The sequence below is a fragment of the Macrotis lagotis genome, chromosome 1 (assembly GCF_037893015.1).
Source record: "Macrotis lagotis isolate mMagLag1 chromosome 1, bilby.v1.9.chrom.fasta, whole genome shotgun sequence".
NCBI classification, from domain to species: Eukaryota; Metazoa; Chordata; class Mammalia; order Peramelemorphia; family Peramelidae; genus Macrotis; species Macrotis lagotis.
The window spans coordinates 198,396,608-198,423,798 of NC_133658.1; the positions used below are offsets into that span (position 1 = coordinate 198,396,608).

General features: G+C 34.3%; 1 protein-coding gene across 9 annotated transcripts in view; it reads right to left on the reverse strand.

Annotated features, from left to right (window-relative positions):
- Positions 1–27,191, reverse strand: part of ARHGEF10 (Rho guanine nucleotide exchange factor 10) — a 276,879-nt gene that overhangs the window by 169,911 nt on the left and 79,777 nt on the right. For all 9 annotated transcript variants that reach the window (XM_074209540.1, XM_074209541.1, XM_074209539.1 and 6 more), the window contains 2 exons: positions 6,158–6,325; positions 3,657–3,944 (listed from right to left, as the gene is read on the reverse strand). In XM_074209540.1, the coding sequence (XP_074065641.1) occupies positions 3,657–3,944; positions 6,158–6,325 (456 nt within the window). The remainder of the gene's footprint in view (positions 1–3,656; positions 3,945–6,157; positions 6,326–27,191) is intronic.

Below are 27,191 nucleotides of genomic sequence, written 5' to 3' on the forward strand. Positions count from 1 at the left end.
TATTAAAGAGCCAGTGACAGGTAAATACAGTAGTACAAAGAATCCTTGAGAGCTGCTTCTGTGCAAAGCCTAAGTGAATGTCCAGAAACTGCCATTCGTCCAAGTAAAAGGTAGAAAAGAGGAACAATCTGGGGAAAAAAAATAATAGATGGACAATAACCTATAGCTGCCCCTAAAACCTTCAGAAGATAGACTAGCTTCAAGGATTCGATGTTGTTTGGATCATTATTTAATGACTAATGGAGAAGAAGCTAGCCCTGGAGACAAGATAACCTGAATTCAAGTACCACCACTGACACAGAGTGGCAATATCATCATGAGCAAATCACTTAATCTCATTTTCCCAAGCAATTGTCTAAAACAAAAACAGAACATATAACAGAATAGAACTAGAACTATTAGAAGTTTCCTCATCAGAAAGTCCCTTAAATTGCTGTAATCTGATTTCAAGACCAAAAATTTAATGACAGAAAAAAATTATCTCATTAACATTGAAACGTGTATTGAGAGCATACATTTTATCATTCATCGCAAAGAATTTAATTATCAATATTGAATCATTTAAACTATTTTATTACTATATAAGTACAGTACTATTATTACTCATGCTAAAATTAACTGAATCATGACCAAACCCAAGAAGTGAAATTTGAGAGAGCTATCATAAAATCCTACGTAATTTCTCAAAAGTAACACAATTGCTTTATGTTTTTAAATACACATGACAAATGGTCCTAATCTAGACCTTTATCACTGCTCATCTATATTATTCCAGTGGCCTTCCTGATTCTTGAGAATCAGGAAGATATGAGTTCAGATGTTAATGCTAAGCCCCCTTCCTCCAAATTTTTTGTATTTATTTTAGATATATTAACATACATGCATGTTGTCTCCCCTTAGAGAATATAAATTTTCTGAGAGTAGGGATTATTTCATTTTTGTCTCTGTATCTGTAGCATCTAGCACAATGTCTTACCATAGACGTTTTTCATTCACTTAGGGAATTTATTTCTATATTATCTAAGAATTATAAAGGAAAAATATAGTTTAAAGCTGTTTTATGGGAAAAAATAATGCTATTTAAATCAGCTACTATAAACATCATTCTTAATTAGAAATTTCTTCTAAAGAATATAAAATTTGGGGCAACTAGGTGGCTTAATGGATAGAGCACTGGCCCTGGAGTCAAGAGGACCTGAGTTCAAATTTGACCTCAGACACTTAATAATTGCCTAGCTATGTGACCTTGGGCAAATCACTTAACTCCATTGCCTTAAATAAATAAATAAAATATAAAATTCAATTCACCAAATGTGTGACAAATACCTACTGTGATAGATACAAAGGTAAAGAATAGCATTATCTATTCTCTTAAGGAAAGGCTGGGCATGAGAATTTTGCAGAGAAAAAGATCACTTGAGTACAGGGAATAGGGAAATCAGGCTGCATAGAGGAAACCTCAAATAGGTCTATTAGAAAAGATTTCAACAGGTAGATAGATGACAGGGCGATTCAGTCCAGGCATGAGATAATGAGACTCAAACTTCATTAAGATAAAAGAAGATAACATAGAGTGAGTCCAGTTTGACTGGAACACAAATTGCTTGAAGAGGAATAATGTGAAATAGGCTAAAAAAGGAAAGTCAATCAAATTGTAGAGGTCCTTAAATGCAAGACTACAACTTCTATATTTTTATTCTGAAAGCAGAGTAGCTCAACTCTAATATACTTTTTTGCCTTATTTGATACTATCCACATTCACATACTATATGTTGTAGCCCAACTGGACTAACTGTTGTTTCCTCTATTTGTCATAACTTCTACTCTATTGTTGAATTTGTAAACTCTGTTCCTGATCCTACACTGAAAATTACCCTCACAACTTCCGAGAAAGTGTAAATTAATTCATACTATATCCAATGACTGACCAGCAACTGTACTTCCACTTTACATTTCATTCAACCATGCACCCAGACCATCCTATTATTGCCTGCCACCCTCTACTTTCTATCTTCCCTGAATAAAATATACCTAAATAATGCCCATTCTCCATTGTCTTCTTCTCTAAAAATGCAAGTTCCTTTGAGGGAGAGACTATCTCTTTTTTAAAAATAGCTGTATCAGGGAAGTTAAGTGATACAGTGTCTAAAACACCAGCCCTGGAGTCAAGAAGACCTGAGTTCAAATTCAACCTCAGACCTCAAAACTTGCTAGGTGTGTTAACCTGGGTGAATCACTTAACTCCCATTACCTCACAAAACAAAATATAATTGCATCCCCCATCCTTAGCACAGTGTCAACTATATAGTAAACAATTAATTTATTCATTCATTAATATCCTGTCAGAACCTGTAATTGATAAGTCATGCTGGTTTTTTATAATCATCACTTGCTTCATTTCCTCTGTTTTTAAAACCATCTCTTTAATGATCTGTGGCTATCGTATTGGACCATAATAGTTCACTACACTTAAAAGGCAAAAATCCCCATGAGATCTTTTTTTTCCCCAATCAGAACAATGTCACTTTTGATTTTACTTATAGAAAAAGAAACCCCTTTCCTTTCCTATTCTTCCATTACAAACACACTCAATTCTTTATTCCAGCTGCTAATAAGAGTTGCATACATTTTTAAAAAGGATGATTCTTCATTCTTTAGATGACATTATTCCTAGAAATGGCTTGCCTCACAAACTGCATTCTGATACAACCTCAGTTAAACGAATTTTATATTATACCTTCCTTCTTGAAAGAAACATCAAAGAAAAATATGAAATAAAAATAGAATAGAACTTCATAAGTTTTAAAAAGGATTTAAACAATTTGGTCACATTGATCTTACTCCATTAGATTCAAGAAAGGTTGATTACATTCAGATTCACTTATGTGCTTTCAATTCATGAAAATAGGTCAGCCAAACATCACTTGTGCTTGGAATGAACAGATTTCCCAGACAATTAAAACTTTGAACAAATGTTCCCCCCTCAAAGAGACTGTTTGTGTTCCTTTAGTAGAAGGAATGCAATTCAGAGTCTCCCTTTATTCCCAAACCAAATAGTTTGAAAGATTGGGAAAAACACAATATTGTAAAAGATAATAACTCTGAAAGACTTCAGAACTCCAATTAAAACACTTACCATTCTTGATTCTAAAAGACTGGTGATTAAACATATCTCCATTTTTTTGGAAGAGAGGTGATGGACAAGAGGTGCAGAATGAAATGTACATTTTCAAATGTAGCGAATATGTGGCTAATTATACTTATTTGCTGCAAGAGAGACCTTCTACTTAGAAGTAGATGAGAAAAGGGAACACTGGACATGGCAGGGGAAGGGAGTAAGTTAATGGGTAGTAGCATATGCAAAAAAAATTAAAAGAAAAGATCAATAGAACATTTTAAAAACAGAAAACAAAAAAAGAAGGGAACACTAACAGGAAAATTTTCCTCCTTTCTTATAAAATTTAATATGTGTAAACATTTTCAAATGATATAAATTATAATTTCATATACAATCTTTTTTGTTCTTTGATTATAAATTCAGTTGATTTGTTGATGATTCTTAAATTCATAATTTTTAAATGGAAAATTAAGTGATTTACAACCAAGAATAACCATATCTATCAATTACCTTTTTGTACACAGAAGATAAAAATTACCTTCTTCATCCACAGAGAGAGTACGGATGATGATGGGACTAGAGTAGGCTGGAAGTATCAATGGTAAATTGGAGGGAACTGCATAACCACAAGGCACCGGAACAGAATAAACACTTGGCATACTGGGGCTTGAACTTTCTTCTTCAGCACTTGGATCTGGTAGCAGTTGCTCTTTTTCCTGGAATGGTGTAATATTGATGACTGAATATGGATTTACTTTCATGGGTACAGTTAGTTTACCAGCTTCTACAGCTTGCAAATTGTTTCCTCCAGCTTCATTACTGTCTCCTAAGAAAGAAAAGAGAATTTTCATTTTCTTATGTGTCATAGAATAATTATACTCAACAAATATTTGTCTTCAGTGTCTATCTAGAATTGAAAAAAGAAAAAATCAGTAAAAATTTTAAAAACTCCAGTTCCAGACTTTTAGTCCTTTGCATGTATGAATTAATATCTTAGATATTTGACAAGAGGTTATTTTCTGAAACCAGTGATGCTAGAACTATCAAAGGAAGTAATCTTAGTTGTTTGCAAGGGATAAGTCTTTGGGACAAAAGGATGAAATCAATGAAACATTTGTGGGACAGCAAGAATTTCAGTAGCCTAATACCAAAAACTATTTATAAAATAAAGTTCTGGCCAGGTGAATAGATCATCTTGGTCACCTGAGCAATGGCATCAGCAATACTGATATGTTATGCAAGTGCATAAGTTCCAGAGGGTAATTGCTTTAATCCAACCAGTTTACCCAGTTCAGTACATTGTAGAACTTAGATAAAATAAGTAACTGCATCTAGCATAGATTTGTATTTACTCAACACGCATGATTGCATTCATTTCCTTTCTTTAATGGATTTCTATTGTTTCTGTGATAATTAATATTTAGCATCCTTCATAATCTGGCTCCAGTCTACATTTCCAGATTTATTATGCTTTTTTTCCCCCTTTACACAATGTATTTCATCCAAGGACTCGGTTCTCTCTCATGCCTTTTTCTATACAGGCTGTCCACCAGGTCTCCTCCGAGGACTGTCAGTTTCTTTCACAAATCAGTTCAGGCACCACTTCTATGAGAAGTTTTCCCCTTGCCCCATATCATTCTATGCCTTCTCATGCTATTGTGTATATATACTTATCTATAATATGAGAAGTAGCATAGTACAGAAGAACACTGTATTCAGAATCAAGAACTGGGTTCAAGGTCTGGCTTATGACCTGTGGGACCTTGAGTGAATCCGACCCTTCTGGACTCAGTTATATCATCTATTTAAAAAATGGAGTTGGATTAGATGACCTCTGAAATCCCATCCCTCCACAAGTAAGATTCTATTATTCTTCTACAGACTACAAGCACCACTGAGGGCAGGGAATGTTTTGCTTTTTCTCTGAAACCACAACAAAACCTGGCAATATGTAGAAAACAAATTTTAAAATGCCATTTTAATTGAATGCTAAAAGTATAAATAAATAAATTAGAAATTACATTTCTCTGAAAGAAAATGTAATTTCCCAAAATCTAGTTAAAAAGCATATACCTAAAGAGAAATAATGCAAAATTTAAACTATTATAATGAAATTTATCTCTCTGTCTTCCTGTAAGTTGCAACTAAAATAGTATCTTTTATATGGAAGCCCTCTGTAACCCCTCTTAAGTTCTGTGCTTTCCTTCTTTTAATTATTTCCCATATATAGCTTGTTTGATGTAGACAGAGATAGATAGATAGATAAATAGATAGATAGACAGACAGATGGTATAGATACACATATATATTTTTGCATATTGACTTCCCTCTTAGATTGTTAACTCCTGGGGGGGGGGGGACTATCTATTGTCGATTTAAGTATTGCCAGCACTTAGCACAGTGCCTGTCCCATGGTAGGAGCTTAATAATTATTGAATTGAACTGTGAAAACATTAACAATAACAATGTGAGTTGATCAATTTTCATGGTTGCAGCTCCTCTCAATAGTTTGGAGATCTAGAACAACCCTGGGAAACCTGTTATGATAACACCATCCTCTTCCAAAGAAAAACAAACAAATAAAAACAACAGGATCTGAATGGATACTATTTTCACTTTTTAAAGAACATTCTCTTACAGTTTTCCTATGATTTTCTTTATTTTCCCTTAATCCTAATTCCACATACACAAAATGACTAATATGTAATCATGTTAAACACAAACATGTATGTACAACTTTTAATAGACTATTAATCACTGAGGGAAGGAGGAGGGGAAGGGAGGGTGGTAGAAAATGCATATAAAAATGTTAAGTGGATGAATGCTGAAAAACTTTCAAAACATGTAACTGGAAAAATAAAAATTTTAAAATGAATGAAAAACTAAAAAGAAAAAAGAATAAACATGGCTTTCTTACAAGTTTACTTTTCTTCATGATATTTTTAAGGAGGCTTCTAGAATGTAAATTGGGTTTGGGTAAAGAGAGGAAAGATAGAAATCAGTTAAAGTTCTATAAAATATTACCCAAACAACATTCACCTGTGAATGAAACCTCTTTATTTTCAACATCCACCCTGGAGTCAGATTCAGATGGTGGTGGAAGCGCTTGTCTATCAGCTTCTGGAATTTCATCTCCACTATCAAATTCAAACTGTTCTCCTTCCTCTTCATCATTATTAGTTGCACTCTTTAGCTCAATTTCTAGAACTGAACAAGGATAGATATGAAGATGGTTAGCATTTGTTAATAGTCCAAAATCTATAACATTCTGATGACAAAGAATGGATCCCAGGATTCTTCAACAGTTTATCACAGTGGCTGTATAACAGTTTTCTTAGTTGACATTTCTACTAACAAAAATGCAAAAGTAATGGTGGTAATAATCTTTCAATTAAAATCTTCCAGAATTTCAACTCTATTGTCAGATCTCACTGTCTTCTTTCTCTCTTTTTTAACCATTAGCAGTAAGGATTTTTAAATTTAATTCCTAAGATCTGAATAATGACAAAAATTCACATACTATTGCTTTAGCTTCTGTCTCACTTCTAAATCTCATGGTTTTTTTGTTTTTGTTTTGTTTTTTAGGTTTTCACAAGGAAATGAGGTTGTGTCTTGCCCAAGGCCACACAGCTAAGTAAGTACTAAGTGTCTGAGTTCAGATTTGAACTCAGATACTCCTGACTCCAGGGCCAGTGCTCTATCCACTAAGCCGCCTGGCCGCCCCCCCCCCTTTTTGTAAGAAAACAAGAAGTAGAGGCAGCTAGGTGGGGCAGTGGATAGAGCACTGGCCCTGGGGTCAGGAGTACCTGAGTTCAAATCCGACCTCAGACACTTAGTAATTGCCTAGCTGTGTGACTTTTGGCAAGTCACCTAACCCCATTGCCTTAAATAAAAAAAAAATTATAAAAAAAGAAAAAACAAGAAGTCAACTACAGATTCTTTCATTATCCCATTGAGGAAATTTTGAAGTAATTTGTAATACATTAAAACAATTTTATTGGATTGAAACAGGGAGGGTTAACTTCAAGTGAAGTTTACTATTACAAATGATCATAACTGTTCTACTAGCTACGACATGCTCTACATCTTCTTTATAAGAAAAATCATATATGCACTGAACCTTATTGTTTATGTTGCCATGGTAATAAGAATTCTTGCCAGGACTTCTCTTTCTTCAGGAGGCAAAGATCTGCTGATCTAACATGTTTCTACTGCATAGACAATAACAAAACCATTCATGTAGACTTTTTGATGGGGGTGATAAGGGGTAACCTCCACTGAATTTATTATTAAAGAACAGAACACTATGTGGCAATCCAAGCAAATTATTGGAGTTTATTAACCTCCAGCTCTGGTTTTCACAAGTGACAAGTTTTTAGGGGCAAAAATATAAAACACTAAATTAGATTACCATTAAATATCCACAGCTGTCCTCAGTGGTTTTTATTTATGCACATATTTCACAAATATTTGCAAATGTCATTAGCAGATTTTTAGCAAATTTTTCTTTCTTCTTAAAGGAAACAAAATCTCCCTAAATCCACTCTTCTTAACTTCCCTGTTAGCAGATAACACCTTCATCCTAAATCTATAATCTTCCTATCTTCCTCTATTTCTCGCTCTCATTCTTCAACCAGTTGCCAAATCTTGTTTCTCTTCTCATTTAATCCCCTATTCCACCCTCATATGAGGCTGCAATTTAGGCATATCCCTTACCTAAATTATTAAAATTACCTTCTTATTGATTTCCATGCCTGCTCTCTCCCCACCCAAACCAATATACTATATAGCTGCCAAAATGATTCTCTTAAATTGTAGATCTGACCATGTCTCTCTCTCTCTCTCTCTCTCACTCACACACACACACACACACACACACACACACACACACACACCCTGCCACTGATTCGATAACTCTGTTACATCTAGTGGTGGTGTTGTTTAGTTACTCTTTGTGACCCATTTCAGATTTTCTGGGCAAAGATACTGTCATTTCCTTCTTCAGTTCATTTTGCAGAAGAAGAAACTGAGGTATACTAGGGTAAGTGTTTGTTCAATGGCACTCAGGTCCTCTTGACTACAAACCTGGTGCTATATCTATAGCAACCACCTACTTGCCCAAGTATCAAATATAAATTATTTTGCTTGCATTTTAAATCTTTTCATAACCTAGATCCCAACCTAATTTATCAGTTTTTTTCTACATAACTATTTTCTACAGACTCTGAAATTCAGCCATATTAATTTGGTATTCCTCACTCAGAAAAGCCCATCTCCTGTCTTTATATCTTTGAACCAAATGTCCCTATTATTTCCATAGAGAGAGACTTTAGACAGAGAGATCAATTAGGAGGGAAATGCAATAGTCATGGTGAAGTATGATGAGGGCCTGAAATAAAATGGTGGATATGGACATAGAAGGGAACTTTGAGGTTATCAAATCTAACTTTCCATTTTAAAAATGGGGAACAAATTCCAAAAAGTGAAGAGACTTGCCCAAGGTCAAATAGTAAGTGATGAGTGAGAATCTGAATCCAAGTGCTCTGACTCTAAATCAGTACTTTTCCAACTTTACCACCAATCTCCAGAGAAGGTATGATGGATACCAGATCCTGCAACAACCTTCCCTAAGACCCCCTCTAAACATAGATAAACCTCCAGTGAGAGGTGGGCATAATAAGGAGTCAACAAGAATTTATGATAGAGAAGGATAAGAAAACCCAGATAGGAAGATGAAATTAAAGGAGAGAGCTTAGTTGCCCTCGATGCCTTTAAGGCAATGAAAACAGGTGGATTATATTTCATACTAATAACAGTAATATTAGCTTCAATTTTTAAATTTCTCTAAGAGGTATAAAGTAAATTCTTCAGATCAATCCCATGAAGTATAAAATTGAGAACTCAATTCTAAGATTTTTAAAGTTCATATTCATTTGATAGCATGGAATTTATTCATCTATAAAATCATATAGTCCAGGGCTTCCCTGCTCCATTTTGGCAGTTGCTAAATGACTTGTTCAGATTCATTTTCTCTGATTAGGTTGTTTTATGGTCATATTTCATATTTTGCTAATTGGCATATATTTTTGATGCAATTATTCCTTTTAAATACTTTGTTTTGTTAGTATATAAATAAGTATAATATGGAGCTGATCATTTTATCTATAACTTTTAAAATAGATTTTATGAAAGTTTTTGTTTTTACATCACCTAGATTTCTTCCTATATACCTAATGCTCTTTCATTCTGGAGAATTTTTTAAAAAAGAAAGGAAGAGGGCAGCTAGGTGGCATAGTGGATAAAGCGCCAGCCCTGGAGTCAGGAGTACCTGGGTTCAAATCTGGTCTCAGACACTTAATAATTACCTAGCTGTATGGCATTTGGGCAAGCCCCTTAACCCCATTTGCCTTGCAAAAACCTAAAAAACAAAAGGAAGGAGTAAATGAAGGGAAAAGAAACAAAGAACAAAAGAAAAAATGAAAACAAAAAATGAAAAATATATTTCAAAGGACTGAAATTACATGCAGTGTTCAACATCTTTATTGAATTCCTTTTTCAAAGGAGTGGGGAGAGATTATCTTCTCATACCTATTCTTTGAGGTCCAGCTGGGTTTCTTTAAAGTTTCACCATATTCATTTTTTGATTGCTTAGTAGTTATTTTTACCTATGTATTACTGTAGAGTCATTGTTTATGTTGCTTCCCTAGCTCTATTTCATTTTAGATCAACTCCAAATGTGATTTTGATCATTTTCCCATCAATCTTTGCATACATTATATTATTTCTTATAACACAGTATTATTCCATTACATCATGTGCCATAATTTGTTTTGCCATTTCACAGTCTGTGGGCATTGTTTTTTCAGTTCTCAAAAAAAGTTTTGCTATATTTTTTGATGTACATATGGAGTCTTTTAATTGTTGACTTCTTTTGGGAAAGGAGATATGGGAATAATTCCAAGGAATTTCTGTGTCAAAGGGCATGAGCATTTTAATCACTTTATTTGCATAATTACTAATTGCTTTCTAGAATATTTGTACTAAATTATAGCTACACCAAAAATTCATTACTCTACCTGTCTATTCCCATCTTTTCTTATCATTGCCAATTTGTTGGGTTTGCATGAAGTGAAACCTCAGGGTTGTGTTGATTTACATCTCATTATTGATGATTTGGAACATTTTTACATATGGTTGTTAATAATTTGCAGTTCTTATTTTGAGGACTGTTCATATCTTTTGACCACTTCTCTATTTGTGAATGACTTTTGGTATTAAATATTTCTTTTTTTAATCTATCTTGGATTCTTGCTCTTAATGGGAGAGCTCCTTTACTCTGATATATCCCATGTATAATTTTTCTTATTTCTGTTTTGCGATTAATTTAGATAAATGGGTTTCTTTCTTTAAAAAAAAACACTGGCATAGGCTGTGTCATTGACATTTGCTGTTTCTTTCAGTTCTTTGAATGTTGTCTTAAAATAGAAGAATTTGTGATTTAAATCAGGAGAAAATTCTTTAAATAACTTCTCTGATAAGTATTAACTGTTTGGTGCTAGGTAAGTCACTTTAAAATATTCTTCATTCACTAGAGAGGGAAAGGGAAGTATACAGGAAAACATTTAGGCAATATGAAAACAAAAATATTAATAAAATTTATATTTTAAAAACAAAAGTATATTCATTTATTCTAATAAGCATCATAAGGCAACTTTTAATAGGAGCAAGTGTATTATCTAAAGATAGAAGTAAGCATTATTTGCAAGAGGTAGAAGAAGTAATTCTCCCAATAAATACAAACCTAAAGCAAAAAACATACCACTCTTCTATTATATAACAGTTCTAAAATGCTTGAAATAGCATTAGAACAAAATAAATTACAAGCATAGGCTTTAGATAAAAGAATCCATATTTGCAAATGACAGGGTTTACTAAGGAAACTAAAGAGCTTAGCAAAGAAATTAACTGATATCATTAGTAAAGCAGCATAATATAAAATTGACTCACAAAAATAAATAACAATTCTACAAAGAAATAAAATTTGGGAAGAAATCATAAACAAGGAAATTCTCTTAAAATAACAGCAAAACGGGGCGCCTAGGTGACGTGGTGGATAGAGCACCAGCCCTGGAGTCAGGAGTACCTGAGTTCAAATCCAGCATCAAACATTTAATAATTACCTAGCTGTGTGGTCTTGGACAAGCCACTTAACCCCATTTGCTTTGCAAAAAACTTAAAATAAAATAAAATAAAATAGCAGCAAAATGTGTGCAATATATGGAAATTTGAATGTCAAAAATATGTTAACATACATGGTTACATTACCTTTTTTGAAGAAATAAAGAATTAGTTAAATAATTGGAAAAATATTCATAGCTCACAGTTAAGATGCACTAATATAATTATTGTTATGATACCTATACTGATTTACAGATTTAGTGCTATGCCAGTCAAACTACTAAGGAAGTACTTTATGGCATTAGAAAAAAATTAAAACAAAGTCTTTTTGGAGAAGTAAAACATTTTGAAATCAAATTCTTAATACCTTTTTTATGTAATGAACCCCTTTGGCAACCTGATGCCACCATTGGACCTTTTGAAAACAATTACATTGTGATATACCTACAAAAAAATATTTTTAAGAGTTCATGTATGGCAGCTAGGTGGCACAATGAATAGAGCACCAGGCCTGGAGTCAGGAACACCTGAGTTCCAATATGAACACAGACACTTAATAATTACCTAGCTGTGTGACCTTGGGCAAGTCATCCAACCCTTTTGCCTTAAATAAACCAAGTTTTTTAAAAGGTTCATGTATTCAAAGTTAAGAAAGAACCCATTATTTAGAATCTCAAAGAGAAAAAGGGACAACAAAAAGGAATGAAGAAGAAATGTCTATAGATCAGATTATGTTACAAAGTAACAATCATTAAAAACTATTTCGGACTGCTTTAAAAAAAGAAAAAACAGATTGGTGGAATAGACAAGATAAACAAGAATAAGAAATTATTAAATACAATAATACAGTGTTGAATAAACTTGAAAATAAAATTCTTAGTAAAGATTCCTCTTTTTTTTCAAAATAACTACTGAGAAAACTGGAAAGCAGTTTGAAGAAATTAAGTTTAGAGTAACATCTTATACTTTATTAGGGAAAGCTCAAAATTGATAGATTCAGCCTAAATACAAAAGGACAGAAAAATAAAAGAAATTGGAAGAAAGCAAGATCAGATTCCTTTTAGAACTGTAACTCAAGGGAGAATGCTTAACAAAATGAGGAAAAGAGGAAACCACAAAAGTTGAAACAAGTAATTTCGATTACCTGAAATTGAAAAGTTCTTACATGAGCAAAATCAAGACAACTATAATAAGAATGAAAAGCACAGGCTGGAAAATACAGTTATTACAATATTTTCTGACAAGAAAGTCCATATTTAAAATATGGTAGGCATGAAAACAAGGATATATGACCAAGATCAATTTCCCAGTGTTTATCCAAAGAAAATGAACAAACAGATCTCCAAAGAATTGAAAACTAACAATCATATAAAAAATGGATCCAATTCAATAAAAATAAAAGTAAATCAAATCAGCTCTTACATTTAGCAGCAAAGAAACCCTTACCACACAGAAAAATGGCAAAAAATTACAAAAAAGTATAAATATTCTATACTCAAAAGAACTGTGTAAATATAAACATATCAACACTCTTAATAGAGACATGAATGTGTCTTCTCCTTGGTGGTAGGGATAGAACCAAGAATAATGACTAAAGAATGCAAAGAGAGACAGTCAGAATCAAAGAAGTTCAAACCTAGTTTGACAAAAACCTTCAGAATAATAAAACCCATCTCGAAGTTAAATGTTTCCAGAAGATAGTGGGCATTCCTTACACTGAAGTCTTTCAGTGGGATTTTGGATGACCACTTGTCAAGGATATTATATAGATATTTCTTGGTGAAAGTAAGTGGTTTCTGAGGTCCATTCCAACTCTATGGTTTTATGTGATTTTATTTTTAAACCAAACAAAACCCCCCTGGTTTCTATTGAACCTGTCTAGCAAGATTTCTTTCAGTATTATTTTTCTACTTGTGATAACATTCATCCAAATATGATTTAATTGCTTAACAAAATAAGACTATTTGACAATGCAATTTATATCTCCATTTGTATTCTTTTCTTTAAATCTTAAATTTTATTAACTTCTAATATAGTGGACTAAAATATAATATTTTTGACCAATCAAAGGAAAACCCCAGACTGGACCTGGCAGTAGGTTGGACAAGATAGATTGGCTGTTTTTTTTAACTTTCTCCTCTTTGAAGATTAAGCTAGATAGATGTGGCATTGAGGGAATAATACTACTTCATGATAATAAAGTAAAAATTAATTTTAGAGAGTTTAAATATTGCAGCTATCTATTTGAATATAGAAGCTAATGATTCCAAACAACAAACAAAAACAACAAAGCACAGAAAATGTCTTGTTAATTATCACATTACCACTTACCATATAAGTTCAGCCTTTCACAAAGAAATATACAATCTGAAAATTTGTTTGATGCAGTAAACCAGAACAGTGGAAAATGCACATGGAGACAGGAAAACTCAAGTTTAAATCCAATCTCAGCCACTTAGTGGATATGCAACCCCTGGACAAGGTACTATCTGCCAGTTTCCTCAACTGCAAATTGGGGAATAGCACTTGTTTCACTGGATCAATGTGAGGATGGAAGGAAATATTTGTAAACTACTTAACAGTTCCTGGAACATTCTGCCCCTTTCCCTACAAATATACAGGAGGCACAATGATGTAGGATCATCTACAAAGGATAATAATCTGTTTCATAGAGTATCACAGAATTTCATATTTGGAAGAGGACTCAGGAACCATTGAGTCCAGACCACAACTGAAAAATAGTTTTTTGTACAATAATACTCAGCAAATCTCCATCTAGCCTAGTCTTCAAAACTAATAAGTAGGAATCCAATATCTCCAAATACAGCCCATTCCACTACTGGATAGTTCTGATTCCTAGGAAGTTTTTTTTTTTATTTTTCCTTTTTCTTTCATCAGGTTTAAATTTGCCTCTTTGCAACTTCCATTCATTATAGAATAAGTTTTATCCCAAATCCCAGGACTTGAATTTTATATTTTTAAAAATTTTTTAAATTTACTTGAACACAATTGCACCTTTTGAATCTTCTCTTCATTAAATCTTATTTAGACTAATCATCCTAAAATCCTTCAAACAATTTTCATGTGGGACAACATTCCATCATCCTGGTCTCCCTGTTCTGGATGCTCTGTAGTTTATCTAGGTTCTCACTAAAATGAGGCACCCATAACTAAACATAATACTCCATATAAGGTTTGAGAAGAACAGAAGGCAGACATCACTATTATGTCCTCATTTCTAGATACTAAGCATGGATTAAAACAGTCTGAGATAGGATTAATTTTCTTGGTTGCCATATAAGACTCTATGTTTGTGTTGAATTTGAAGTCTACTGAAACTTTTCACCTTTAAAAAAAAATTTTTAACTGTTTACCTAATCAATCACCCTCCATGTCAGGAAAGTACTTCTCCTCCTACTTCACCTCTTAGAATTCCTAATTTCCTTCAAAGTCCGGGAAAATTAACCTCCCTCAGGAGACCTTATATGATTCTTCCCAGATGCTAGTGCCCCCATCCAAAAATACCTTGTATTTATTTTGTATGTATTTTATATGCAGTGATGTTTCCTGCAATAGAACGCAAGCTCCTTGAGGTCAAGTGTTGTCTTTTTTTTTTATCTCTGTATGCCCAGGACCAATGAAATTACATAAAAGACACTTAATAAATTCCCGTTGGTTGACTATATGTTAAATAAAAACTAGTGGTTTTCAGATAAAATTTTGCATATTATTAAGGAGTGTTTTTTATACAAACCCATGATTTCACTAGCAAATAGTATTCTCAGTAGGGATAATTACAACATTAATGTAGACACACCAAATAATCGGCAACTTTTAATATTAGACATTTATTTTGGGCATTGAGAGGTTAACTAATTTTGCCAGGGTCACAAAGCCAGTATTTACAAGTTAAGACTTAAAACCAGGTCCTCCTGACTTTGAGGGTTATTAATTTCTCTCTATTAATTTCATTTGTCTGCCTTTAATTATAGACTAGGTCTAGCAAAAAAGAGAAAAAGAAAGAAAAATAGAAAGAAAAATAAAAATGGGAGCCAAGATGGCGACAAGAAGGGATCGAGTCTTAGGAGCTCTCTGATAAAATTCATCAGCTAAGGACTCTAACTAAACTTTCGAGAGACAGAACCCACAAAGGGACCCAGTGAGGCAGTTCTCCTACTCAAGGTAACCTGGAAAAGAGCAGAAAGGCTCTGCTCCCCGGGTCGGAGAGGCGGCCCGCCAGAGGGGTGGCCCACCAGAGCCAAAGAACCTCAGCCTCCTGGAGGCAGCCCCAGGGCGCTGGGGGTCTCAGATCACAGCAGCGGGGGAGTCTCCTGAGCTGCACCCCGAGGAACACCAGGCACAAAGTGGGGAAACAGTGGGGGACCTCTGCCAGAGGGAGCCCAGCCCTCAGGGCACACAGCAAGGAGCATCTTCTTTCCCCAGCCCAGATCCAGGAAACAGAAGCAGGCGGAGCCGGTAAGCAGGAGCCCCCCAGGGCATGAGCCCATTGAGCTGAGGGAGGGGAGTGAAGAGAGAGACTGCAGAGCTCTGTCCTCTGCCCCTGGAACAGGACTCTGGGGCTCTGACCACATTCAGATCCTGACCACAGTCTAGGCCCCCCCCATAGAACAGCAGCCCCCCCCCACAGCAGCCCCCCCCCCCACATCAGCCCCTTGGCAGAGGGGGGCGCTTATGGTCATTCACAGACCAGGAGGGAGGACAGAACCTCACACACTGAGACCCTTGTGGGAGTGTCCCAAAAGCTCAAGAAACACCCCAAACCAGGCCCAGGCTGGGAAAATGAGTAAGCAGAGAAACAAAAAGAAGACTATTGAGAAATATTTTGCAAATGAGCCCAAGAAGGACCAAAATACTCAGTGTGAAGATGAGGAAGCACAAGCTCCTGCATCTAAAGACTCCAAGAAAAACAGAAATTGGGCTCAGGCTATGATAGAGCTCAAAAAAGACTTTGAAAATCAAATGAGGGAGTTGGAAGAAAAACTGGGAAAAGAAAGGAGAGAGATGCAGGAAAAACATGAAAATGAAGTCAGCAGCTCAGTCAAGGAAATCCAAAAAAATGCTGAAGAAGATAACATGCTAAAAAACCAGCTTAGGTCAAATGGATAGAACAGTTCAAAAAGTTATTGAGGAGAAGAATGCTTTAAAAAGCAAAATTGGCCAGATGGAAAAAGAGATAAGAAAACTCTAAGGAGAACAAATCCTTCAGACAAAGAACAGAATTCAGGGAGATTGATGAATTTAATAGAAATCAGGAATCAATACTTCAAAACCAAAAAAATGAAAAATTAGAAGAAAATGTGAAATATCTCATTGAAAAAACAACTGATATGGAAAACAGACTTAGGAAAGATAATTTAAAAATTATTGGAATACCTGAAAGTCATGATCAGGAAAAGAGCCTTGACATCATTTTCAAAGAATTACTACAGGAAAATTGCCCTGATATTCTAGAAGCAGAGGGCAAAATAGAAATAGAGAGAATCCACCGATCCCCCAGAGAAAGAGGTCCCAAAAAACCAACCCCTAGGAATATTATAGCCAAGTTCCAGAACTCCCAAGTCAAAGAGAAAATATTACAAGCAGCCAGAAGGGCACAGTTCAAATATCGTGGAGCTGCAGTCAGGATCACACAGGACTTAGCAGCAACTACATTGGAAGCTCATAGGGCTTGGAATACAATATACCGGAAGGCAAAAGAGCTTAGAATGCAGCCAAGAATGAACTACCCAGCAAGGCTGAATGTCCTCTTCCAGGGAAGAAGATGGACTTTCAATGAACCAGGGGAATTTCAAAGGTTCCTTTTGGAATGGCCAGAGCTGAACAGAAGGTTTGATCTTCAGATACAGGACTCAGGTGAAGCATGGAGATTGGAGGACAGGGGGGAAATATGAGGGACATAATGAGGATGAACTGCATGTATTCCTGCATAGAAAAATGACACTGATAATACTCATATGAACCTTCTCAGTTAATAGAGCAGGTAGAGAGAGCTTTTATAGTTGAAGCACAGGAGAAAGCTGAATTCAAAGATAAAATATGGTGTAAAAATGGAGTCAATAGAAAAAAAAGGGAAATGGAATGGGAGAAAGAAAAAGGAGAGGGGGGATAGTCCAAGATATTTCACATAAGATTTTTTTTTATTACAATGAGCTATTGCAATGATATGGAAGGGGGGAGGCAAGGGGGATTGAGGGAAACTTTGCTCTCATCAGAGGTGGCTAGGAGAGGAAACAGCATATATACTCAATGGGGTATAGGCATCTGGAGTAAGAAGGAGGGGGGGGAGCAGGGGGAAGGGGTGGGGATGTGAATAAAGGAGGAGAGGATGGACCATGGGGGGAGAGTGGTCAAATATAACACATTTTCTTTTTTACTTCTTGCAAGGGGCTGGGATTGGAAGGCCTGCCCAGGACCATAGGGCCAGGTGGATGCTGGGCCTAAGGGGTGGTACGGGGGTTCAGGGCTTCTTGGCCCCAGGACCAGGGATCTGTCTGCTGCGCCACTCAGCGACCCTACAGCAGAGTCATAGTGAAAGGAGAGAGAAAATATAGTACATGGTAGTAGAGAAATAAGAAAGGAGGGAGTTGCGATCAGCAATGGCAATGGTGGAAAAATATGGAAATAACTTTTGTGATGGACTTATCATAAAGAATGAGATCCACCCATGACAGAGTTGTTGGTGTTGGAACAAAGACTCAAGCACATTTTTTGTTATGATTATTTGGGGGAGGGTGCAGAGCAAGTAGGGCTGGATGGCCTGCCTGGGGCCACATAGCAGGATGATCTTTGGGTGTCTGGGGCCGGATTTGGACCCAGGTGCTCCTGGCTCAAGGGCCAATGCTCTGTCTGTCACCCAGGCACCCCTACTATTATTACTATTTTATTTTATTTTGGGTCTTTTTTTTCTTTCTTTCTTTCTTTTTTTTTTTCTTGGTTTTTGCAGGGCAATGGGGATCAGGTGGTTTGCATGTCACACGGCTGGGTGATTGTTGGGTTTACGAGACTGGATGTGGACTTGGGTGCTGGTGGCTCCAGGGCTGTTGCTTCGTCCATTGCGCCACCTGGCCATATCTACAATTATTACTATTATTATTTTTTTATTTTAATTTTTTTCCTCTCCCCTTTACTTTTTTTGCCCAAACAAGTCTATCTATATTCATGGGGGAGGAGGAGGGGTATTTTCTTTACTTGTAAAGAAGAATATTTTATTAATGTAAAAAAAACATTTGTACAAAATGAGAATAAAAAAATAAATTAAAAATTTGCTAAAAAGAAAAAAAAAGAAAAAGAAAAATGGAGGCCCCAAATTTTTCAGTAAATGTGTAGTTCTATTCAAGTTATTACATTTGGTTCATATTTTACACAAAGAACAGCTTTGTACTTATGCTTTTTTGAAATGACTTTTTATTGTTCCTAAGTTTGTAAAATACAACAAAATATAATTTCTGAAATAAAAATATAAGAAAAATATTAATGATTAAATATTCAATTTACTGAAATAAATTGAGGATCTTTAATTTTTTATAGAAACAAAAGTATTTAAGTGAGTGGTTGAATTGTTTTTGGAATAATTATCAAATATAATTAGCTTATTATCACTTTAAATTTTGTATTTCTGGAGAAATATAAATGTGAATTAATGTATATAAAATATTGGGTTAAGGGTATCTATACTCATTAAATCTTAGTAACCTAATAATAATTACTGTGGAGTACACACTGGGATTCCCAAGAATGATGACTCAGATTTGAGGTATTGGGTTTTCCTTTGTGAACATATTTCTTAAGTTACTATATTTGAAGCACTATCATTAATAGCACTGCTGAAGAGTTTTGTAAATATTATAGAAAGTACTTCTCAAAAAACTATTTATAAAGAAACTGGACTGATGCAACTAAAGAACGAGTCAGTACAATTCCTTTTACAATTGGAAAAATAACACTTTCTGAATCTCATGTGAAGAACTGCTTTACACAAAGGTTAAATGCTGAGAGACAGAAAAATAAATTTCATTCAAAATAAATACAGAATATAAAAAATTTAGTAGACCATTTACTAAAGCACATATACAAAATATATGACAAACTATAAAATACTCTACAAAAATAGATATAAATAATTGGAGACATATTGCTTATGCAAATAAAATAAAAATAGCAATGCTACCTAAATTAATTCACTTACTCCAATATCAATCAAACTCACATAGTTATATCATAGAGTTAGGTAAAAAAAAAATAAAATTTATCTGAAGTGGAACAAATTGTCAAGGATCTTAGTAAAAGTAATTTTAAAAGTGGGGGAAAAGATGTCTTAATACTACCAGATCTGAAGAGTAGTGGGAACCCTGCATTGAACAAGTCTATCAGTGTGATTTTTCCCAATAGCTGTGTGCACATTATGTCTTTATTTAATTTTGTAATTCTTATAATATTTCTAACTGTTTTATTATTGTCATATCTGTTATGGTGATCATTGATTTTTGATGTCACTATTGTAATTGTTTTGGGGCACCACAAATAAAATGACAAACTGAATCAATAAATGTTGTGATGTATGTACCAAACAACCATTCCAGTTTCTCTGCCTATACTTAGGTCTCCTTATTCTTTGAGACACAAAATTAATAACCCTACAATGGCCTTTAAGTGTTCTAGTGAAAGAGTTAATTGATGAGAAATGCTTCATTTCTTTCTTTTTTAAGAAATTGCCACAGTCACCCATACCTTCAGCAACCATCACCCTGATCAGCCATCACTGAAGTAAGACTTTCTGTCAGCAAAATGATTATTATTTGCTGAAACTTCAGATAATGGCTACATTTTTCAGCAATAAAATATTTTAATTAAGATATATATATGCTTGGGGGGGGTTAAAAATCTAATAATTTAATACTATCACCAACTATATAGACCAGTATAGTGTAAATAAAGCTTTTATATGCACTGGGAGACCAAAAACTTCATGTAACTTGTTTTACTGCAATATTTTTTATGTATTTATAAAATATTCTGTTAAAGATTTCCATACTCACATTAAATCATAGTTTTAATTGTGAGTTATACTTATATATTACAAAACAATAAGCATCAAAATGAAAATCCAGGGGAACTGTTTAAAAAACAGAAGAGTCAATCACTGTAACCAGTCAAGATCACAAGAAAGTATAATATAAGAACATAATTCAATTAACCAAAAGTTGCTAAGTAGTGACATAATGACTCAGTCTGGCAGTCCAAAGATCCCCAAAGATTTTGGGATAAATTTTAGACATCCTACCAAATTGGATGGAAAAGATTACATTCTTATTTTCTGTAACCTTTAACTGAAATTTAGCATTTCCTGAAGTTATTTGAAAGCATTGCTCTGAGGGGGCTTAAAGAGTGGGCATGTACTTCACAAGACTACCAAGAATTCAGTTACACAAAAGGTTAAGAATTTCTGTTTAATGACTAATATAGAAATATATTTAACATGCTTGTATATGTATATAACATATTTGATTGCTTGCTGTTTTGAGGAAGAAGGAGAAAATGGAGGGAGAAAAATCGGGAACTCAAAATAAAACAACAATGAATTTTGAAAATTATCTTTACATGTAACTGGAAAAAATACTATTAAGAAAAAAACAGAATTTCTAGTTTAGACCAATATTTCACATTATATACTAAAACAGGCTCCAAATGTTTACAGGACCTACATAATAAGGGCAAATCATAATTAAGCTGGAGGACCAGGAAAGAAACTCCTTTTATAACTATGGAGAGAATGAATAATGGATGGATAAGCAATAGAAGGACAATCGAAGATAATAGATATTTGATTATATAAAATTTAAAAAGTTTTACAAAATCAATGTAATTAAAACTAGAACACTTAAGTTAGAAAAATATTTGCAACAAGTTTTCTAATAAAGGTCTCTATCCAAAACATATAAGAAATTGATTCAAGAAGTCATTTCTAGTAGATAAATGGAAATTCTCAAGAAAATAAATGTAAGTTATAAATAATGATATTGGGGGAAAAGTTTCAAATCACTAATAATAAGAGAAATGCACATTAAAACAACTCTGAAGCTTTTATCATAGCCATTACATTGTCAGGGATGATTTAAAAAAAAGAAAAAAGAAAATTGTTGGAGTGTGAGAAGTTGAACACATTAAGAACAAAAAAGTCGAAAAACAGCATCAAGTGATGCTTTGAAAGACTTTGAAATGAGAACAAAGACAAGCAGAATAACTTTGGAATCCATGTGTTAAAGCTATACATAACAAATATTCAGTTTGATATTTGTGTATTGTTATGTTTTAGCATAGCAAACATAACTATAGCAAACAAATTTTTTAAAAAAGTAAATACTCTGTTTGGATTTTGAAAACATGAGTTTGAATCCTGACTAGAACTTACTGTTTCCTTGGACAAATCACTTTACTTCCCAGGGACTCAGTTTTCATATGTCAAATGGAAGTACTAGAATAGTTGATCTCTAAAGTACTTTCCAGCACTAAATTATGAAGACATATTATTCACATGGTAGAATTAGTCCATTAGAAAACTGGACAACTTCTCATAGACTGCTTTTCTATTCTACTCTCCAGTACTTAACTTGCTAATGGACATAATTTTAAATCTCCAATAAGTGCTGTCATGACCATCGAAGACCTGAGAATCAATGTTATCCCTAAGACAATTCAAAGATCTAGAAAACATCATCCACAAGTCTCTTTGAGGAAACCTGATGTGTCATCTAAAGAATAATAAATGATTCCTGCCTCAAGCAAAAAAAAACAGAGCAATTCACAAATTACTATAGCAGTAAAAGGTTACTGGAGTGGAAAAGGGAGAAATTGTTGCATATCACTTAAACCCAGTCCCATAGGAGGAAAAAAAAGTCATGTTTTGATTGGAGAATGAGAGGGAGTTGGGAGAGACACCACCTGCTTCCAAGTGATAAGGTGTTTGCTAAAGCTTGCAATGATAAATATAGCCAGCTGTGCACAAATGTCACAACTATCAGAAATCTGGGAAGGCAAATATTATGCATCCCCTCTCATAATCCACTGGCTTCAATGCTAAAACCTCAGGTAAGCATATATTATTATACTGCACTTGGAGTCAACATAGCATACCAATGAACAGCTTATATCCAGTCATATCTCATAGATTCTGTATAAATTTTATGCATTTTTCACACACTTTAAAAGAGGAGAACCTCTAATCATTCATTTTGTTTATTCACATCGATTTTTTTAACAACAAACAGCAATATCATATTTTTTCCATACTTTTCACTTTTCATTTAGCTTTTAAATAGAGATGGCATCTGTTGTTAAAAATAAGCTGTTAAAGTCTATATATTGTGCTTCCTTCTTGTGTTTTTATTGTGAATACCTTCATTTGATATGTGTTTAAAATATTTTTGCAGGGGGCAGCTAAGTGGCGCAGTGGATAAAGCACCGGCTTTGGAGTCAGGAGTACCTGGGTTCAAATCCGGTCTCAGACACTTAATAATCACCTAGTTGTGTGGCCTTGGGCAAGTCACTTAACCCCACTGGCTTGAAAAAAATCTAAAAACAAAAATAAAATAAAAATAAAATATTTTTGCAAAGATTTTTATAGAAATAAGAAAAATGGAATTTTCCAATTCCTTCCACACAAATTACATCATCTTTTGTTCTAAGCATTCCCATTAAAGTACCAGAACAAATGATGGCTCTAAGCTCTATTGGCTTGGTATTTTCAATATTTACCAACACACACACACACACACACACACACACACACACACACACACAATCACACAATCAGTCTTAACTTGAATAGAAGACTACAGACTTCAATTTCCTTATTTCTTATTCAGAATTGGGAAAAAAATAATTTTAAAAATTCTCTCAAATTTAAATATCAGGATGCTTCATTAAGACCTCCAAATTCAAGCACATAATTAAACAAAATAAAGAGAACTCATCCCCTAATTATTTTTGGAAATAAATTTAAAGATATTTAATAAGTACACTCTGAGAAAAGTACAAGACCTAACTGCATGCTAAAACTAATCTTTTAAGCTATTTATAATTTGATTACCTTTTCAAACTTATTCTGAACTACATTCCTTCACGTAGTCTACATTGCAGCCAAACTGGTCTACTTACTTATTTCCTGGATATTCATTCTTCCATCTTCAGAGAGAAAAATCTTCTGGATTTAAAAATTCCTTCACAACCTGACCCCTCAACAAGTTTCTAGTCTTCTCACATGTTTCTAATCTTTGATCCAGTGACAGTGGTCTCCATGTTGTCCCTCATTGAAGACATTCATCTCCAGACTCCAGGCAGTTTCTCTGGTTTGCTTCATGCCTATAATTCTTTCCGTCTTCATCACTACCTCCAGACTTCTATGGTTTCCTTCAGTTCCCAGTTAAAATCTTCCCTTGTGCAAGAAGTCTTTCCCAATCCCATTTAATGCTATTTGCCTCTAAGAATATTGACAAATCATCCTATATGTTTGTCCATGGTTATCTCTCCCATTAGAACGAGATCTGCTTAAGGAGAGGGATTTTTTTTTTTTTGGCCTTTCTTTGTATCTACAGCACTTAGCACAGTTACCTGTGGGTGAACCGGCCAGGTCAACAGGTGTCACACTACCAAATTCATCAGGCATTTCCCAGACCTTATCCGTCTTGACATCTCTGGAACTTTTCAATTAATTATTCAGTAATTACTCTGAGTTATTAACCTCTAACTAGATGACAGGAACAGTGCCAAAGTTTGGGATACCAAAAAAAAAAAAGGCAACAGTACATTGAACTCAATGAGTTCATATTCCCATAGTGGGGACAAATAACTATATATTTACATATATGTATATATATGTATACATATATATATACATATATATATATATATAAATAGTATATTCACAGTAGACAGAATGTAATTTTGGAGGAAAGGCACTAACAAGAATGATGAAAAAGATGTCCTATAGAAGATAGGATTTGAGCTGAGTCTTGGAAGAAGCCAGAGAAGTTAAGAGATGGAAATAAGGGGAGAAAACATTACAGATATGAAGGTTGGAAGGCAGCAAGTGAAAAGATTTAAGATGGAGTTCATTATGTGAGAAAGAGCAAGAAGAACAGAATAACTTTATATGTGTGGAAGAGAGGAAGACAAAGGAAGGAGGGAGGGAGGGAAGAAAAAAGGAAGGAAGGAAGGAAGGAAGGAAGGAAGGAAGGAAGGAAGGAAGAAAGGAAGGAAGGAAGGAAGGAAGGAAGGAAGGAAGGAAGGAAGGAAGGAAGGAAGGAAGGAAGGAAGGAAGGCAGGCAGGAAGGAAGGAAAGAAGGAAGGAAGGAAAGAGGGAAGGAGGAGAAGAGGGAGAGAAGGAGGGAAGAAGGAAGGGCTGTAGGAAGATGGATATACTAGTGAACTGTTGAACCTATAAATCAGTACAACTATTTTGGAAAGCAATTTGGAACTGCAATCAGTGACTAAGACTTTTGACTCTGAGATTTTTCTTTTGGGTATATACTTCAAAAAGGTCATTAGTAAAGAAAAGTCCCCAATATATACACCAAAGATTTTACAGAGCATTTTGTGGGAGCAAAGATTTGGAAACAATGTAGATGCCCATCAATTGTGGAATGGCTAAACAAACTGTGGTTAATGAGTATAATGGAATAGTATTATAGTAAATAAAAACACAAAATAATACAAAGTAAAGGTTTCAAAATTACAAAGAAGAAGCAGAGACCCAAAAATGAGATACAAAAAGACACTTCCACCTCACTCCTTGGAAAAAGTAAAAAGTTCATCATTTTGGAATATTAGCAAACTTTAATGTGTTTATTGATTTATACTATTTTTAAAAATTATTTCTCTTCTTGTTTTTTTTCTTTAAACACTATTCTTTGTTATTGGAATGTCTTTCTGTGAGGAAGATGAGGGGGAAAGTAGAGTAAGAACACTGGGGAAAATTTAAACAAAATAAAACCAAAAGATTATACAATAGCTTTTAAAATAGATAATATATTACATAAAAGTCACTAAATAGTACATATTTCATCCAATGATCAGGTATATATACCTACCAAGATGGTCAAAGAAAGTCATAGGGAGAAGTACCATATACTTTTGGAAACCATATACTATTTAGAGAATGGTTGATAAATTTTTTGTAATGGCAATATAGAAATATCATGAGAAGTAATGAAAATGAATAATTCAAAGAAAAATGAAAAGATCTGTATATATTGATACTGAATGAAATAAGCAGAACTGAGATGACAATTAACAGGATGACCAGTTATATAAAGGGAAAAAATATTCAAAAATTTATGCTGCTCTGATTAGTTCAATGACTAATGATGATAATGATGATGATGATGATGTCTGTCCTTACTTCTCAAAGAATACCATGACATCAGGGAAGGTGATATTATGATGACAAGCACATAGATTATATTTGAGTGATAGGGTAGTGTGCTAAGTCACCAGCCTCACTTTCTGCTCCAGATCCATCTGGGTCAGTAGCCAGATATGAATCAGGACAACTGGAGATGGTCCTGAATGCGAGGCAATCAGGGTTAAGTGACTTGCCCAAGGTCACACAGTCCTCCTGACACCAAGGCTAGTGTTCTACCCACTGCACCACCTAACTGATGGTAAAACATTTCTCTTATCCCTCAAAAAGAGGTGATTGATGTATGAAATGAGGCGGGCATTTTCAGACATAGTCAGGGGTTGGGTTTTTTAGTTTGTATTTTTTTCACCAAAAGATTCTACTGGGCTGAGGAGAGTCAATTGATATAGTAGTTATTTTTTTAAGAGCACAAATATTTTATACTCTTTTTGTAAATATTTTATTGATGCTCTTTAAAAAACAATTTCTAAAATTTGAATAATTAAAGCAGTTAAATGATAATTTATTTTATTTTTTGCTGAGTAGCAGTGCTGATAAATAGGGGGAAAGAGTAACTTATGCAAATAATAGTAATCTCATTGGCTCAGAGAACAATATTTTCTTTAATTCCAGTTGCAGTCAAGTTGATTCAAACATGGAAATATCTGATTCCTCTGACTCAGAGATGGTATCAGCAAACATTTTAATAACATACTGTTATTCATTCATTGGGCATATAGTCTAATTCTCCCCCTTGGTATCTGGATGATTACTAGGAACTTTCCTCTTTTGCCTCTGACAAGTGTTCCTACTCAACCTCTACCCAAAGGAGCAAATAAGAGGAATCATTTAGTCTAAGCTGTACCTGAGTAAGAATCCTCCCTATAGCTTGATAAGTATTCATCCAGCCACCACTTGGTTACCCACAATAATGGGAATTGCATTATCTCGCAAGGAAACTCATCCCAATCTTGGGCAACTTTAATCGGTCTCTCTGAAACTTACCCCTCTGCTTCAGTTGGGTCTTTTGCCACTAAGCAGAACAAGTCTAACAATTTTTCAGCATAACAACTCTTCACATCCTTCATATTTTTCAGATTATAATGAACTGTGGAAACACTGATAATTATACATGATGGCACACACAAGTGACGGAGCAGCATTTGGAATAATTCTCTCTCAAGATATATGTAACTGGCATTCTGCAGACAGAAGAACCTTGCAACACCCATACCCAAGAAAAAATGACTTTTCCCTTATTTCTTACATAAAGTTTATTCATCTGTGAGAAGAATCAGATTATACCATCTCAGAAATACTGTATGTATTACTACTTAAAATCTCTTCAAATGCCAATTAGGAGATAGATCTGTACAATCATAAATGTAGGGAACTCCTGCTAAGGGAACATTCCTTTTAGTCAATGCTGATCAAAACCACTCTGTCACTTAGCTGATAAATCCTCAGAGGCATAAAGAA